Genomic DNA, 16,833 nt, shown 5'->3' with positions numbered 1-16,833 from the left:
GGATGATGTCATCTGCGCGAGCGAAAGTTTACAGTTCCTCATCTCTTCGAACTGAATAGACAAACACAAATCTATTTTCCAACACGAGGTACCTCGAAAAGCCCTACATGTGGATGGACGTTGGCTGAACACCCGAGCAAGTTTTCGAAAAGGAGCAGATCTTCAGAAACATGACAACCATGGTCATGTCCCTTCCACACACACCTCATTGAATTTTGGCACCTCTGGTTTGTGTTACTCTCTTCTGGTTGGGATTGATCAAGCTCTTGGGTGCTTTCCTTTTGGTAGTGGCAGTCTTCTTTTCATGATCACTATTGGAGGATCCTCCACTGTTGTAGCCTGAGCCAACATCACCACTGACGCCACCGCTTGTGGAAGAAGTCATGGCACCACCTCCAGGTTGATAAAGAATGAGTCGATCTTGTGCTTGACGAAGCTTTTGCTTGGTCTCTTGCAATTCACGTCTCAAGTCAGAGATGAGTTTGGCGTCTTTCAATAGACGGACCTCACTCAAGGACGAGTTGTACGACACCAAGTCAAACAACAATTGTTGAACTTTTTGTGTAAAATCAACCACGTGTCGAATGGCATAGAGTTCAAAGAGGAATTTGAGACGAATAGATGCAGAGAGTGGAGGATTGGAGGAGCTGGCGCTTGCCTTTTGTCCACTCAAGGTGCCTTCTCCTGTCTCACTCGAGGATGTTGCTTGTGGATTGATTGCTGTCGTCTTTGTCATCTGATTCAATGGAGAGTAAATGATCAATTGAATAACATCCTTAGATTCCTTATTTTCCTCGTCAAATTGAAGCGAGACATGAGAAAGAGTGGGATCATCACTCGACGACAATGCCATTGTCCCACCAGTAGTAGCATTAGTATTCACACCTGTCTCAGTATTTTGCTTTTCAATTAAACTACTTCCAAAATAAAACAATCCATTTCTCAAATATTTCAAATAATTTGACCATGACAAGTGGTTCATGGAAATCTTTTTACGATGTTCCTGCAACTCTTCAAATCCCAAGTCGCATTCATAATATTCGTCGCTTCCATTGGTGCACGAGAGGAGTAGCCTGAGAGATTGTTCCTTGTGTTCTCGTGTCAAGTGTTGATGAGGAGCCATAAGAGATTGTAATTGACTCGGAACATCCAAAGAATTGATTGAGAGACCACCACCACCATACTGATTTGCAACTCCTTGATTCTGCATATTTAATGACATGAGAGAGGAGAAGGACCCACCTGCCACAGAAGCCAGATATAAATGTTGTTGTTGCTGATGTTGGGCCATAGCATCCAATAAAGACATGGTGTTTTGATTCAAGGCTTGATCCATTCCGTTCAAAGTTAATGTATGATTGGACGTGGTAACATGATGAATATCACTCGTGATGGCGTTACGAGTGGGCCGAATGACTCTCATACTCACGACGAAAGGAACCCGATTCAACTGAACAATTTTATGAGTGGATTCTAACTGGGACATGTTGGTGAGGAATTGAACAAATTCTAAACGTTCAACTTCTCTTTCTTCTTCGTCCAACGAAGATGATGAGGAAACATTGCTTTCCGTGCCTGATGATGACTTTGTGTTCTTTCTTTGCATTTTTTGTTTGATTGCTCAGGCTTGTCAGCGTGTGGTAGGTGAAAACCTTAAAAAAAGAATAATAGTGAATGATAATAATAATGATTATTTAGGGGTTTAAAAGTGATGCTCGTCAATGAATGTCTAGAGGTCTGGAGAAATTCGTGAATGACTTGTATTATTGCTCATCTTCTTCAACTTCTGGCATTTGGAACATGGATTGAGACTTGTCAACAAAACCAAAGAATTTTTGAATGCTCGTCTTGAAGCTATTGCTTGCCAAAATGTAAATGAATAACATTCCACAATCCCTAAAGTCACTTCCAGGAATGTTTCTGTGTGTAAACATGTGGAAAATTGAGAATGGCTCAAAAGGCAACTTGGCTACAATTCTACCATCAAAGCTGTCGTTGTTGTGAATTATTCAAAGATTTGGTCATGATTTAAAATTGTGGTTATCATTCAGTCGTGTCGTTCCAATGAATGTTCATATTAAATACGTGTCATGATTCGAATTTTTGTTATCAAGACGTAAAACCAGTAACGACAAGATAATCAATATCCCATGCATAAATCAAAAAATTCAGTGTTAAATTTTCTGATCAGCACACACACTTACACATTGTTCAACAATCCAAAAACACTAATCATGATGATACCAACAATAATGGTACTCTTCATCTTAAACATGGATAACTCTTGATTTTTAGCTCGGAGTTGCTCCTTTTCTCTTGTCAAGTTATCCTTCTTTCTCTTGATAGCCTTTTGGTCTTCTTTGGAGTTATTAATACTTCCTCCTTTATGAACCACAATGGTTTCCTTCTTAATTTTATCAATTCTCTTTTGAATTTGGTCAATATCATCTTGTAATTCTTGATATTCACTCTTCCGATAAACAAATATCCACTCCACAAATGTGGTCAGCAGCGATGTGCACAAGGCAACCATCATGACAACACAAGCATAGAAAATATTCATTTTTTTTTTGAAAAAATTTAATAAATTAATAAAAATTGAATAGCACGTGTTCTAAAGGGTGGATCTAATGCGTTAGATACTCAATGATGATTTAGTTTCGACAATGAGCTAAAGAATGCATTCTCGAGTGTATTTAACGTTATTCTCTGTTTTGAGATTACAAAAAAAATGAGTCAACAACACCCATCATCACAACTTGGTGAACGAAAACCTTTTGTGATTGGCTATGTCGGAAACGTGAAGAAAAACAAACAATTTTTTGAACCATTTGTTGAATATTGCAATAGGGTGAGAAAGAATATTTGCTCATGCGTTGAGATTGTGATTGAAAAATCAACTCAGAATATTGATGAAAAAATTAGCTCTGATGACCATGATTACGAATGGATCAAAAAACAACCAAGAGTAGATGTACTTTTCTTCAAAGTAACTGATGATATGGTAATTGAAAAATCCGACATTCATGCTGCAAGACGTTTAAAAAATCTTCAATACTACATTGATCTCCATGAGAAGGACGGTATGAAGGTAGTAGAGCCATTGCATGTCACTAGAAGATTTTTGGATAGAATTGAAATTCATAACTTCCTTGAGACGCAATTAGCGTCAAGTACAAATGTGAAAATACCACACATGTATTTCATTAGTGAAAAACAAGATTTAGACAAGCTATTATTGCAACAGAGCGAATCTATATCCTATCCTTTGGTTTGTAAGACTGTGGCTGCTTGTGGAAAATCTGAAACTCATCACATGGCCATCGTTTTCAATAATGAGCAATTCAAACGAGTTGTGTACGGAGACAACAATGACGCAATGCAGCATACGGTATCTACACCTCTGATCGCTCAACAATTTGTGAATCACAATTCGACCCTTTACAAAATTTATGTGATTGGCGAACGGGTATTCTATCAAATCAAGCCATCTCTTAAAAATTTGAGTTCATCACAAGAAAACGCAAACATCATTACATTTGACAGCCAGAAGCCATTCGACTCTAGTATTAGTGACACGTCCGTTGTGGAAAGTTCCTTAACAGAGATTTCGTATGACGAAAATATTCAGTCTGAACAACACGATTTTATTTTCAAGCAAGTGAGCAATCAGTTGAGAAAGGCACTTGATGTTTCTCTTTTTGGATTTGATCTTGTCAAAGATTGTCGAGGAGATGCTACATCCTGTTCACAATACTATGTTGTCGATGTGAATTATTTCCCAAGCTATAAGGGAATTTCGAGAGAAATACTTTTTGATTATATTGTCGAACATTTGGAACAGAGAGTAGAGAAAGAATAAATCAACCTCGACGATGAATACATGACACAATTCGATTCAATATTACAAATTTATGTGACTGTGGCCAGTGAGCAAGCACACTCAATGCTGATATTCATATTAATCCAACACACACATTAGAAGAATAATTAGTTTGTTGGTGTTGTTTATTGCTACAAAGTAAGCATTTTGCTGTACAACTTGAAATTGGTGATAGGAGAGATTTCCTAAATAACTCCATAATACGAGAAATAACCTAAATTTCTTATTCACAAGCAAGCTTTGAATCAAATGAAGAAATGGCTATCGAGAAGGCTTGCAAAGCAGAAAGTGGATATTTGAAATCAATATTGAAACGATCTTCATCCACTTTACCAAATTGGAGGAAGACTTTGTTTGGATTGTTGGGCTCGACGAGCTGGAAGTTTTTCACTGAAGCCATTGTGACTCTGCCGTTAAAATTGAGAACATATGCCTTCAATCTTTCATTCCACACAGGGAATTTGTTCTTTAACACTTTCAAATGATGCCAATCTCCAGTCTTGAATTTCGTAATGAGTGACGTTCCGTTATCTGGAAATTGATATAATTCATTCTCTTCGTTGGCATCAGGAATGACAACGGTGAATTTTCTTGGGCCCTTACTTCCGAACAAATTGGTCTCATACACAATTGAGGCTAGATTATTTCTCAAGTGTGTTCCAGGCTTTAGTTTTGCTGCTTTTTCACCATTGTCAAACAGTTGGAATTCCGTACCTAGGAAGTTGCTTCTCAACTTTCCAATGAAAGTATCACTACTTCTACTAATATCTTCCTTACTGAGAGAAACACAGTAATTTGAAGACTTGTTACCTTTTCTCTTCTTGGCAGAGAGAAGGAATGTACTACCTCGTTCAGCATACATGAAATATCTTGGGAACATCTTGTTCATTTTGGAGGTATCTCGGAGAATGTAGCATCGGACCCATTGATCACGATTTGGAGGTGGCTTGACAACAAATGATCTCAAGTCTCGAATATTCAATCCAGCAACGCTTTCAAAATCATCCTCATCTGATTTTTCAGTATTTGGTGACGGTTTCACAGGAACTTTCTCTTCTTGAATTTTTGGAGCTCTATTGTCGCGTTCTTTCTGTTCCTGTAATGGATTAAATGTTGGAGTAATGCCTCTCTCAACCAAATCCTTCTCAAGAGCGGTTGGATTTGAGCTTGCACTGGAAGGTCTTGAAGATGAAGAGGATGATGTAGTGTGTCGATTCGTTTGGGAAGATCCACCCATATCATCCAAATCATCTACATCGTCCGACCAACGATTGGGATCATTGTTGAGCGAGTTTGAAGAGTTATATCCTTGGCCAAGAGGTGTTGAGGAAGATGATGTTTGAGGTGTTGGTGGAGTTCTCGCACTACTTGCTCTTGAATAGCCACGGGAACTTATTGGTCTTGATGATTGAATCATATTCATTCCTCTACTGTTTTGTCTGGAGGTTCTCTCTGCGGCTTGTCTCATGATATCAAACTTTTGTTTAATGACCACGTCTTGAGAGGATCCCAAGACTCCAGGTAGGGCATCATCCAAGTTATCCAAAACGTCAGAATCACCTCCTCCAACAGATTTTGGTTTATCCTCACCAATATAAAACATGGACATGTGGAGAATTAATGTAAGTGTTTGAAAATTTGATAAAAACTGATGGGTAGTTTCTTAGATTCAATAATGATGATGATGGTTGATGTGATAATGAGTTGTTGTTATTGTTGTAGTAGTCGTGAGGTGTCTCTCCCCGATATCAATTGATGATGATCGTTCTGAACCCGCTTTTAGGAAGTGTACGCGTTTTTTTTGGGACTTTAGAAAAATTGTAGTTGTTTCAGCGACCAAGTCCCAGACACTCCCGCGCTTATGATTTTTCATAATTACAACCATCATCAATATTCAGAACATCATGACGATGGATGTGCATTGAGAGTGAGTGACAGAATGCAAATTGTCATGAAGCAACTGATGGACATGTTTTACTTGTAATGAACTGACAAGCTTGTCAACTTGTTACAAAGTTTGTACAAAGATCTTAAAATCAAACTCTTGAAGCTTGCCCCCGCACAATGTCCACACTGGTTCTTCGCGTTGAATCTTGAGCAATGGGTTGATGTGAAGAGTTCAATGTATTCTTTGCCTCCTCGTCATGCTCAAATGTGGATGGATTCGAGGTGGATTTTTGCTGCTGCATTTCGCATGTCGCTAGAGTGGAATGAGATGGTGATCTCTTGGAATGAAATAAGCCCATTAATACACGAATGACCACAATTTTTTTTGTTAAATTGATCTTGATGAAATCCAAGATGAAAACAACCTCTTGGTTGGAAAAGAGTTACAGGGCGATGCGAGCTGTTGCCCTTTTCAAGCCTCCTTCCTCTCCATCATCATCTTTAATTTTCTCTTGTTGATTACTCTGAAGAGCTTTCAGAGTCCAAAAATTACCACCCACCACCTTTACGGCAGTGGTTGGTAGAGTAATTGGGACAGTTTGCAATTAGCAATCGCGTGTTTCACTTGACGATCAATAACAACGCGAGATTCCCTGGACTAGAACTGTTTTTGAAAAATTTGCCTTCTTCGTGAGCATGTAAAGGCTGTGAGGCATCATTTTTTTATTTGGAAAATTATGGTTTTTCATTTTTTATTTTGGTTGAACGTGTATGGACATGAATTGGATTTTTACACTTTGTGTGGTGATGACACGTTTGGGAGCCGAATTTAGTTCTTTGACCGCCTCGTAAGTAATAACAGCCAATATCGTGTATGGAGTGTTGAAAGGAGTTGACCCAAGTATCACATGCTGGGTCACGTTTGTCGAATTTTTCTTAATTTCCAACATTGCCATAATTATGGTATTGTAGGTATTTTGTTATGAGGAAATCAACAACAACAATTGATAACAATTAATGAAAATTGTACCCTAATAGTGTTCGATCTTCAAAGGATATTGGAGCCACCCCAGAGAAGAGATTTAAAATTGTAAGATATTGTATCGTGTTTCAAATTCTTGTCATTGTTATGACTACTCTGATGGCTCTTCTGTTATTGGTTATGGAAATTTTGAAAGCAGTATTGGGAGACACGAAACTGTTAAAATCATTCGAATAGGCCATATTCTTCTTTTCGACCTTACTATTCATGTTTGAGACAACTCTACTGTTTCTCATCTTGTTTGTAAGTAGTGCAAACATTCAATTTATTCCAACCACAAATGAAAATCTCGCTAAATTCGTGTTTGTGTGGCTACTGATAGACCAATGCTGCAAAAATTATGAAAGCCTTAAAAGCAGGTGAAGGACGAGCGAATGAGTGTTCATAATTATTTCAACAAACCTAATAATCATGAAAATATGAATCCACAGATTGTGAATTCTGTGAAATTACGAGTTCTCCACAAACTCCTGCATCTGACATCACGTCAGAAATCTTTCTTCAGCAAGAACATCAGCAACAACGAGATGATCACGCTGAACAAGTCTACACGGGAGAGCAATTGAAAATTATTCAAATGAAACAACATGCATTGAAGAAGGTCATTCAAATCTTGATGGCCATTTCAGTCTCGATGGGGGGTCAATTTGTGGCAGTTTCATGCATTCCATTGTATTTCTTGAACAAGTATGTGGCGTTAGGATTTTATGCTTTGCATAATTCAACCATTGCGGCATTAGTGATCATGTTCTTGATGACGCATCCAAGAGTGGAGGAAATGCAGAAATTGTTTGTGGCGAACGGAAAGAAATGGTTTGGCAGAAATCGAGGATCCTCTTTTGAATCCAAACTGAATTGTACACTTCCTGACTTGTCCAACACGTACAACTTTGCAAGGGTACCACTATTGTCCTTCTTAATTTCGTCAATGACTCTCATGGCCTGAAACAATATGGCAGACAATATTCATAGACCCTGATGTCTTCTTCCTTCATTCTTGACAAAAAATTTCTTCTCAAATTGCAATACAATGCAAACACATGAGGAAGATTTGCATAATTAATTCTCTTTCTTTGATTAGCCTTAGGGATCAAAGGAGTCCAAGACATTTTCAATTTTTTCATATCAATAATTTCCTCGTTAACTCCTTTCATTTGCACGGATTTGATAAGCCAAATCATAACAATTCCATTCCGACCAAGAATACTTCCTTCCATCCTTGCCGTAAATTCTCAACCTCATCAACCCGAGGTTGTGGAATATGAGTACCATTTCTTTCCGTGAAAACAGTATCAGTTGTTTTTCTCTTTTTTCTTGCTTCTACAACGGCTTGTTTTGTTTCATGATATCTCTTATATTCTTGTTCCTTCTTTTCCGCCTTGATGAGAGGAGTAATGGATTTACGAGCTCCTCGGACCGAGCCACGTGGCACTTGCTTTCTTCTTGTAAATGGGTTCATGAGAGCCGTCATCCTCTTAATGGTGGAAGAAAACCCTTGTTCAAAATGTTTTCGAGTGCGCTTAAGGGTTAAATTTAACACTTTGATAATTCTTTTGAGAGGAATTGTTGATTCTTGGAACAAATTGCCTTAGAGTTTTACTATCATCATAAGAAATATAAACATTACGGCTTTAGCGGGAATAAAAGAAAAAAATATAACATGACCACTCCACTTCTTCCATCGTCTTTCGATCTTGATACCAACAACAATTCCCCAACGAATATGTTACTCTCATTACTAATGAGTCCGAATTTAGACAAAGATGTTGTTTTGAAGTTTTTGGGATTTCTTGAAGAGCAAGAGAAAACAAAGCAAGAGCAAGAGAGAACAAAGCAAGAGCAAGAGAAAACAAAGCAAGAGCAAGAGAAAGAGAGAACAAAACAAATCTTTTCCGAAGAGCGAACAAAGCAATTGGACGCTCAAAGAATGATTGTTCAAGAGAGAACAAAACAACTAACTGCTCAGGTAGAACTTGCAAAGGTTCAACACCTCAACTGTTTCACGTATTGATGATACAACGTCATCGTATCGTGAGTTTTATTCAAAGATTAAGAACACCATCACTGTTGTGCAGAATCCTTATTGGTTGTCAAGTGTTGAATAGGTCACTTGTAAGATATCCAAACAAAAGAAATTGGATAATGAAAACGATGTTCAAGATGCTATTGTAAAGATTTTTAACAGAAAATTTTCTGAGGAATTTGAGTTTACAGCCTTGGATACCAGATATTATCAGACCATAAGAAACTGCAAACCGGACTTTGTGCTTGTTTCAAACAAGTTTAAAATTTCAAACATTTCAGACCTAGCTCTTTATGATGGCTTGAGTAAAATTGCTGAGGCCTTTTTGGAAGTGAAAGTGCAAGTTAATAAGGACGACCAGCTTGGACAGGTGTTTAATTATATTTATAAGGCGAGAGAGTCCAACAAACAAAGAACGGTGTTTATAGCCGCATTGATGACATATTCAGAAATTCATTTCATACGTTCTTATTTCTCTGAAACAGAAGTCTTCAACGAGATTACCGTTCCTTTTGAATTGTTTAACCCAAAGATTGAAAGCGAAAATTACACGTCCAAAGGAGTTCAATATTTGTATTCAATGATGAAATACGGTAATGTGCAAGATCCCGTTCCTACTCCACAACGTTCTGTAAAGTTATTGAAACTATTAGGTTTTGGTGCAACTTGCAATGTGTATAAGGTATCCATTAAGGATTCCCATAATCGATCACAAGAATATGCTATGAAGTTGTGCAGCTCTAACCAAGAGGTTATATCGGAATCAATTCAACGAGAAAGGGCTATACTTCAACACATACAAGATATACCAAACACATCCAAATTAATTACTGAATTCGAGGAGGATGAAATGAGGGCCCAGACAAATCCGCAGCCAGAGCCCACGCAGTGGCACCGTATCCAGCGGCTCTCATTTTTCAAACGGCTGCATGGTGGTGGATCCGATTCAATCCAAAAATCAGGATTTTGCAATAAAAACTTTCGTTTTAATGAATAACGTTATTCGACAACTATAATTGATCTTCCTCCACCAAGTGGTTTGGTTGTTCGTCGATTTCAAGTAAAGAGTAATGATCAGGTGGTGTTTTGTTTTGTAGAAACGGTCGAACTCGCGAAAAGTTTCAAGAAGTATTCACAGACCAAAGACTGTCGTTTGTTAAATTGTTGGTCTTTAATGATTATAAGGATGGTCTTTTTGCTGTTTGTTTTCTTCGGACCGGAGAGGGCCCTGACAAATCCGCAGCCAGAGCCCACGTAGTGGCACCGGATCCAGCGGCTCTCATTTTTCAAACGGCTGCAGGGTGGTGGATCCGATTCAATCCAAAAATCAGGATTTTGCAATAAAAACTTTCATTTTAATGAATTCGTTATTCGACAACTGTAATTGATCTTCCTCCACCAGGTGGTTTGGTTGTTCGTCGATTTCAAGTAAAGAGTAATGATCAGATGGGGTTTTGTTTTGTAGAAACGTCGAACTCGCGACACGTTTCAAGAAGTATCCACAGACCAAAGACTGTCGTTTGTTAAATTGTTTGTCTTCAATGATTATGGAGATGGTCATTTTGCTGTTTGTTTTCTTCGGGCCAGAACAAGTCATCCTGATGTAAAGTGTCCTTGGGACAAATTCAATGCTGATGAAATAATGTTGGATCAATGCTTGCTGGGTGGTGTTGGTGTCCCTTCTGGTGATGTTACAAGGCCTCATGAATTGTTGTGTAAACGGTCTTCCAACGACAACAAAACATAGACTTCGGTTTGTTCCAACTTTCAGTGGAAAAGCGGAGGATCCGCTCCAGCGATTCCTGGATTTTTATTTTTGGATCAGTATGAATCGAATCCTGAAGTTTCATGATCGGCTGAGGATGCGTGGGCTCTGGCTGCGGATTTGTCAGGGCCCTCGGACCGGAACAAGTCCTGGTGTAAAGTGACTTTGGGACAAATTCAATGCTGAAGAAATAATGCTGGGTCAATGCTTGCTGGGTGGTATTGGCTGTCTCTTCTGGTGATGTTGCAAGGCCTCATGAATTGTTGTGCTAACGGTCTTCTTCCAAAGACAACAAAACATCGACTTCGATTTGTTCCAACTTTAAGTGGAAAAGCGGAGGATCCGCTCTAGCGATTTCTGGATTTTTATTTTTGGATCAGGATCAGTCGAATCCTGAAGTTGCATGATCGGCTGCGGATTTGTCAGGGCCCTCACCTATTGTAATCCATATCCCTTCACCTGTGTCATTGAACGCAAGCCTTACATTCATTTTGCCGCCTCAATTCATTACATTCCCTGAAGAACAATCAAGTTCTTACCGCTTAATAACTACAACATGGCTATATTAAAAGCCTTAAATGCGTGGAGTGTGTGCTATTGGCAGGTAAATCATCATCATCAAATAAAAAATCAACACATCCAATGCATTTCAATTGCGTGGTTTGCAAATTCCAACACACTGAGCCACAACAACAAGTCTCTTCCAAACCAGCCCCAACATTGATTCATGTTGTAATCCATATCCAGGCTATGATGAGTGAATTTGTCTCTTTGAGTCATGTTTCTCGTCTTTCAAATGAATGCACGTTTTGGTAAGTATAATGGTTATAAAGTTTAAAGTTGAGCTGACAATTGACAATAAAGTCTAATGACAAATTATGCAGAAAATCCCTCAAACACCAATCCTTTTCCAAAGGATGGATGTTTGGCGAGTTACAAACCCATTAGTTTTCCTCCAATTAATTCCAAACTCTTGTTGTTTACATTATCGAAACATGGGGTTTTGTTTTGAAAGACCCGATGTCCATGGATGGATTTGCTGGTACAGCAGTGTTTTGTGCAGAAGAGTATGCACAAAATTGGATTATTGACAACCCAATTCAATATCAGGCCAGATATGACTGTGAGAGCTTATTGAAATGTTTTTATATCATGATTAAGCCAAAATTAAGATTGAAGTTTAAGAAGCAACTAAATCCAAATCAAAAATTACAATCAGTCATTACTGCTTGGAAAGAAACTGCTGACCTTGACCCAAAATTTAAGTCATACCTGTTCCAGATTGCACAAGGTACAGCAAATCCATATCAAGTATTGAAGGATTTTGTAAACTTTTATTTGGAAAATGGTGATGCTGAAATTGGTGATGCTGATAATAGTGATGATGAAATGGTGGATTAATGTACACGATATTCTCTCTTAAACCAACACCTCTGTAATAAATTCAACGGAATTGTTGTATCATCCCAAAGTAAAGATCTAGAAACCACTGGATACCTCAGTTGTTGAGCTGTCTTTTTTGGCTAGTCCCTTGTCAAATCCGTCGCTGATTTGAGAGTTTTCAGGCAACGGATTCCAAATAGCAATCCAAATTGATAACAAAAGACGAATGATCCTTTCTTCTATTCGAGTGAGGGCCCATTCAAACCTGCAGCCGCAGCAAACAGCCATTCAGCCACAAAGGTTTTGTTCTTCTTAGTCCTTTTTGTCCACTGTTTGATTTGCTTAATTTGGCAGATGAAGACATAATTGTTTTCATCTAATTGGAGAACATAATCACCAATGCTTAAATATTCGGAATTGAGAGTCTGATTTGCTTCTGGTTTTTCAATTTGTTCTTGAGAAGTCAGTAGAGAATAGAGTTGCCATGAGAGGGAGTTTGATTGTTGTGAGATAGTGTTAGGTTTTCTCTTATCGAACCTTCTATATCTCGAAACATCACAAGAAGTTTTGTGACTAAATGTTACTTGATGTATCAATTGTTGTTTGTGAAAGGTAATTCCTCCAATGGTGATATGTGCATTGGATTGTTTGTTTTTGAAATTTTGCAGCATGTTGTGTGGTTGATGTGTTCTGTTTCATTGCTGCTCCAATTTATCGAATTCCATAATGTCATTATTCGAATATTGTTTCAATTTGAATTCTTTTGTAAGTAAAACTTCAATACCAGGTATATTCAAATTAAACAATAGAGTATGAATGGTTGGAGCTTCATATTCAGCATCTGGAAGCATGGCAAAAGTGCGACATGCTCTTTCAAATTCACCAATAACAATATAATTAATATGTTCTGGTGATTGGAAGCAACAATAATACTCATATGGTAATCTTGTGGATTGATCTTTCTCTTTGTTGAATTATAAGTCAACAATTAAGGCACTTAAAAAATTATTGAGAGCATTCAAGAAATTTTCAGCGTTCAGATTGGTATTGGAGCCACAATATTGTCGAGCCACTCCATAAAAATTCTCGATCATATATTCTTGCAGTTGAAAAGGCAAAAATACTCTGTTGTTGGGTGATGATTGAACTCTATACATTGTCAAACAAACCGATCATTAATAACAACAATAATGGATAAATTGACAATTTATCTACCTTGAAGTCGAACTATAAATTGACTCATCATCATCTTCGATGTCAGTATTGTTATGATTTGTTTCTTTTTCTTTGAGGAAGATGCGAGCGATTCCACAAAGCTCTCTTGTTATGAACATTTGTTTGACATCATCTTCAGTCATAATCTTGTTTTTACGTGAAATCTTTGGTTTGGATTATCATTTTCGGGTTGCATTCGGAAAGAAATTGCTGCTTTGATGATGGATTTTGGAAGTGCAAATGACATGATCTCTTCATCATCAAATAAAAGTTAGAACAAGCAATGCTTCTGATAGCATTTTCTTCAAAAATACGAATTACTGAATTGATGTCTGATGGTGTGAATTTTATATCGGTAAGATAGTCATAGAGAAGATGAAGATCAGAATTCGTTTCGTGGATGTACGTTGATGTGGTTGTCTAGCTCCACATTTGAATTCATTTCGTTCAAGGATAACATGCCAAAGCTTGTTAGGAATTGTTGTTGTTGTTGCTGTTGTTGTTTTGCATTTTTGTTGTTAAAAATTTTATTCGTTTTAAAGCCAAAAACAACCGCCAAAATCCATAAACATCCGGATTCTGGAGGATTCTGGATTTCCACAAAGTTTGGGAAGTCAGCAGGAGCTGGCAGCCGTCCTTTTCGGCTGTTTGCTGCGGCTGCAGGTTTGAAAGGGCCCTCATTCGAGTGGTAGTACAATTAATGAAAAGTATTCTTTTCAAAGCACTTTTCATTGTTGTACTTTTTCTTTCGTTGTCGAGTCACAAACAATACTTTTGTGTCTGTTGTTGGAAGACATGTCATTCAAGTCTTTGGTTATAGAATTGCCAATTTCCATCTTCCTTTTGTCCATTCATAACGCATAACATTGCGCAATCAACCCAAACAAGCGTCAGCTTGCCATTTCCTTCTCCAAAACTTTAACGTCAACAGTCAACCAGAAGAAAATTGACAACAACAACAACAGGGCTAGCATTTGGTTCATCACTATTATCAGCATCACGACAACCTGATTGTGTTTTTCGAAAAACACAAACGACGACTATCCCAAGCGCATTATCATCACAATCTTGTTCTACGACACATTGTGTTCTAATTCCTTTTTCGAATCCATTGTGTTCATCATCATCATCATCAAACATGAGCATTCAAATAACAACAACAACAAGTGAAGGAGGAGGAGGAGGAGGAGCAATGTACTCCTCTTTTTCATCATCCTCCTCATCGGGTTCTACTTCTCCAACAACAACAACAAGTCCACCTACTTCACTACCATCATCATCATCCACACAAAATAATACGCAAAATAATAATAATAATAATAATAATACACAAAATAATAATCAAAATAATACCAACAACAATACTACTACTGTAACATGTCCTTCTTCTTCTCCTCATATTAAAATTCAACATTACTTTAATTATTCCACCATCATGAGAGATAAAGAAGCTTGTCAATGTTTCTTGGAATATCTCACTCAAGTCACTCATTGCGATGAAAATTTATTGTATTTACTGCAATTGGAGAATGTAAAGAGTTTGCGATCGGTGCCTCACATGATGGAACAGACACAATCGTTGATTGATACTTTTGTGAAATTGGAATCTCCGAAAGAGTTGAATATTACTGACAAGATGAGAATGAGAATTGTGGAAAATTTTGAAGACGTTAAGAGTTTTGTGAATTCTACTAACAATAGTATGAATGAATCAAAAATGTCAAATGTCAATGTGGCGTCAGAAGGTAACACCATGTTAACTCCAGAAATATTGTGGACAAAAATTCAACATGCTTTCAACGAATTGACCGTTCAAATTAATTTGCAATTGAAACAAGACAGTTTTGAATCGTATCTGAGTTCTGACTTTTTCGAAAAGTTTATCATTAAGAAAGTTCGTGAAAAGATTGCTTCTCATTCACAACAACATGAAAAGACCAAGAAAAAGAGATCTTCTTCTCTCTTTCCCAATGCTGTAACTTCAAATACTACCAATTTTGGTAATAGTTCTCCAAATTTGGGAGATCACAATGATTCATCCTCTTTGGATGATTTGAATAATTCAGGAGATCATTTAGATTCCAATGCTGTCGGAGGAGGAGGAGGAGACAATCATGCATTAGGTGCTGCAAATTTAATGAAACGTTTTGTCGGTGGATTATTTAAAGGAGGATCCGTACTTCAACAAAACATTTCACAAATTATTGTGAATCATGGAAATAATTCTCAATCACCCAATTTGGATGATTCCACATCGACCTGCACTCTCTCCAATACCTCTGAAATTTCCTCACCCATCTTGACAAGTGACAGTGATTCGGACACTTCACTCACTGCTTCTCTGTCTTCTCTTTTCAAACACCGTGGCAATGATTCAAGAAAAGAATCCTCCTCTCAAAATGAAACTGTTGAAATTATGAAAAATATTATTCAAGATTTATACAAACAACTCATTCAAAAAGATAATGAAATCAAGAGATTACAAGAAGTTTTGAAACAACACGGACAATTGATGGGAATTGGCGGAGAAAGAAAGGCGAAACCACTTCCGACAGCTCCGAAACAGCAGCAAAGTCAAGATGATCTTTCGTTGACATCTCCAAGAAAAGCAGCCATGATGTCGTCGAAAGGATCGTCGACTCCTTCGAGAGCGTCACTTTCTTTGGAATCACCCGTCTTGTCGAACACGTCATTGACAAGTGGCAGTAGTGGTCATTCTTCACCTCGACATCCATATAGTGCAAGTCATACGAACATGGCTACGACAGCAACAACAACCATACCAACAACTATGCATACAAGTGGTAGTGGTAATAATAGTGTGAAACACTTTCCAAATAATTCTTCTCCAAACTTGTCACTCAACAAATTGAGCAAGCAAGAAGTTCTAAATTCCAAAGAAGCAGTGAATGCATCAGTGCAGACTACCATGAATAAGCCACAATTTCAACTCAAGAATATTTCAACCACGACAAGTCCAAATACAAATAATAATAATAATGGAAGTTCAACACCAAGAGCGAATAATTTAAACAACAATAACAACAATACGACCATGACCACACCAAGATCGAGTAATAATAACTCCAATACTACCACTACTACTACGACAACGACCATGAATACACCAAGATCAAGTGGCCATGTTGCAAACTCGACGCCAACCAATCGATCGATGGCCACAACCACGACTGCAACAACAAATCAAACAAAGAATGTGACTAGTAACAATACAGAATTAGTGGACTCTCCCATGACGAAACAAAAGAAAATGACTTTGGATATTGTTTCATCGATGAATAATAAGAATTCAACAGTGTCTTCGTCACCAGTGACTAGTTCACCTTCGAATGCTTCTGTGAAGAATGATAATTTACCATTAAGTCAACGATTGCAATTCTTTGAAAAACTTTCCAATAATACCACAAATAGTGCAAGTCCTGGCACTGGAAATGTAGTGTCATCGTCGAGTCCTGCAAAACGACCTCAATCCGTTCTGTACAAATAATGATGTGTTACTGGTAAACTACTCTCCATGAAAGGGGTGAAAAGGAAAGGTGTAAAAATTGTACATCAACTTGTAAATTGTACAAATTCCAAAATTCGAATTATTGATCCGAAAATACACACAGCTG

General features: G+C 37.7%; 10 protein-coding genes across 10 annotated transcripts; 5 read left to right on the top strand and 5 right to left on the bottom strand.

The window, feature by feature from the left end:
- Positions 1–205: 205 nt before the first annotated feature.
- C9374_005996 (uncharacterized protein) lies at positions 206–1,606 on the bottom strand (the record flags this gene model as incomplete). Its single annotated transcript, XM_044695807.1, has 1 exon — positions 206–1,606. The coding sequence occupies one exon, from the start codon at positions 1,604–1,606 to the stop codon at positions 206–208; it is 1,401 nt and encodes a 466-aa protein (XP_044547292.1).
- Positions 1,607–1,763: 157 nt separating this feature from the next.
- C9374_005995 (uncharacterized protein) lies at positions 1,764–2,563 on the bottom strand (the record flags this gene model as incomplete). The annotated part of the gene is made up of 2 exons (XM_044695806.1): positions 1,764–1,989; positions 2,205–2,563. 2 exons carry the CDS (start codon positions 2,561–2,563, stop codon positions 1,764–1,766), a joined length of 585 nt encoding a protein of 194 aa, XP_044547291.1.
- A 168-nt stretch (positions 2,564–2,731) lies between these two features.
- C9374_005994 (uncharacterized protein) lies at positions 2,732–3,862 on the top strand (the record flags this gene model as incomplete). The annotated part of the gene is made up of 1 exon (XM_044695805.1): positions 2,732–3,862. The coding sequence occupies one exon, from the start codon at positions 2,732–2,734 to the stop codon at positions 3,860–3,862; it is 1,131 nt and encodes a 376-aa protein (XP_044547290.1).
- Positions 3,863–4,106: 244 nt separating this feature from the next.
- On the bottom strand, positions 4,107–5,492 carry C9374_005993 (uncharacterized protein; the record flags this gene model as incomplete). The annotated part of the gene is made up of 1 exon (XM_044695804.1): positions 4,107–5,492. One exon carries the CDS (start codon positions 5,490–5,492, stop codon positions 4,107–4,109), a length of 1,386 nt encoding a protein of 461 aa, XP_044547289.1.
- A 1,527-nt stretch (positions 5,493–7,019) lies between these two features.
- C9374_005992 (uncharacterized protein) lies at positions 7,020–7,758 on the top strand (the record flags this gene model as incomplete). The annotated part of the gene is made up of 2 exons (XM_044695803.1): positions 7,020–7,059; positions 7,244–7,758. The coding sequence occupies 2 exons, from the start codon at positions 7,020–7,022 to the stop codon at positions 7,756–7,758; spliced, it is 555 nt and encodes a 184-aa protein (XP_044547288.1).
- Positions 7,759–7,989: 231 nt separating this feature from the next.
- C9374_005991 (uncharacterized protein) lies at positions 7,990–8,283 on the bottom strand (the record flags this gene model as incomplete). The annotated part of the gene is made up of 1 exon (XM_044695802.1): positions 7,990–8,283. One exon carries the CDS (start codon positions 8,281–8,283, stop codon positions 7,990–7,992), a length of 294 nt encoding a protein of 97 aa, XP_044547287.1.
- A 189-nt stretch (positions 8,284–8,472) lies between these two features.
- On the top strand, positions 8,473–9,832 carry C9374_005990 (uncharacterized protein; the record flags this gene model as incomplete). The annotated part of the gene is made up of 2 exons (XM_044695801.1): positions 8,473–8,778; positions 8,918–9,832. 2 exons carry the CDS (start codon positions 8,473–8,475, stop codon positions 9,830–9,832), a joined length of 1,221 nt encoding a protein of 406 aa, XP_044547286.1.
- A 1,788-nt stretch (positions 9,833–11,620) lies between these two features.
- On the top strand, positions 11,621–12,001 carry C9374_005989 (uncharacterized protein; the record flags this gene model as incomplete). The annotated part of the gene is made up of 1 exon (XM_044695799.1): positions 11,621–12,001. One exon carries the CDS (start codon positions 11,621–11,623, stop codon positions 11,999–12,001), a length of 381 nt encoding a protein of 126 aa, XP_044547285.1.
- A 221-nt stretch (positions 12,002–12,222) lies between these two features.
- C9374_005988 (uncharacterized protein) lies at positions 12,223–12,654 on the bottom strand (the record flags this gene model as incomplete). The annotated part of the gene is made up of 1 exon (XM_044695798.1): positions 12,223–12,654. One exon carries the CDS (start codon positions 12,652–12,654, stop codon positions 12,223–12,225), a length of 432 nt encoding a protein of 143 aa, XP_044547284.1.
- A 1,682-nt stretch (positions 12,655–14,336) lies between these two features.
- C9374_005987 (uncharacterized protein) lies at positions 14,337–16,706 on the top strand (the record flags this gene model as incomplete). Its single annotated transcript, XM_044695797.1, has 1 exon — positions 14,337–16,706. One exon carries the CDS (start codon positions 14,337–14,339, stop codon positions 16,704–16,706), a length of 2,370 nt encoding a protein of 789 aa, XP_044547283.1.
- Between the last annotated feature and the right edge of the window lie 127 nt (positions 16,707–16,833).

The sequence above is a fragment of the Naegleria lovaniensis genome, assembly GCF_003324165.1.
Source record: "Naegleria lovaniensis strain ATCC 30569 chromosome Unknown tig026, whole genome shotgun sequence".
Taxonomy (NCBI): Eukaryota; Heterolobosea; class Eutetramitea; order Acrasida; family Naegleriidae; genus Naegleria; species Naegleria lovaniensis.
The sequence above is the reverse complement of the archived record's forward strand: the minus strand, read 5'-3'. Positions and strand labels throughout refer to the sequence as shown.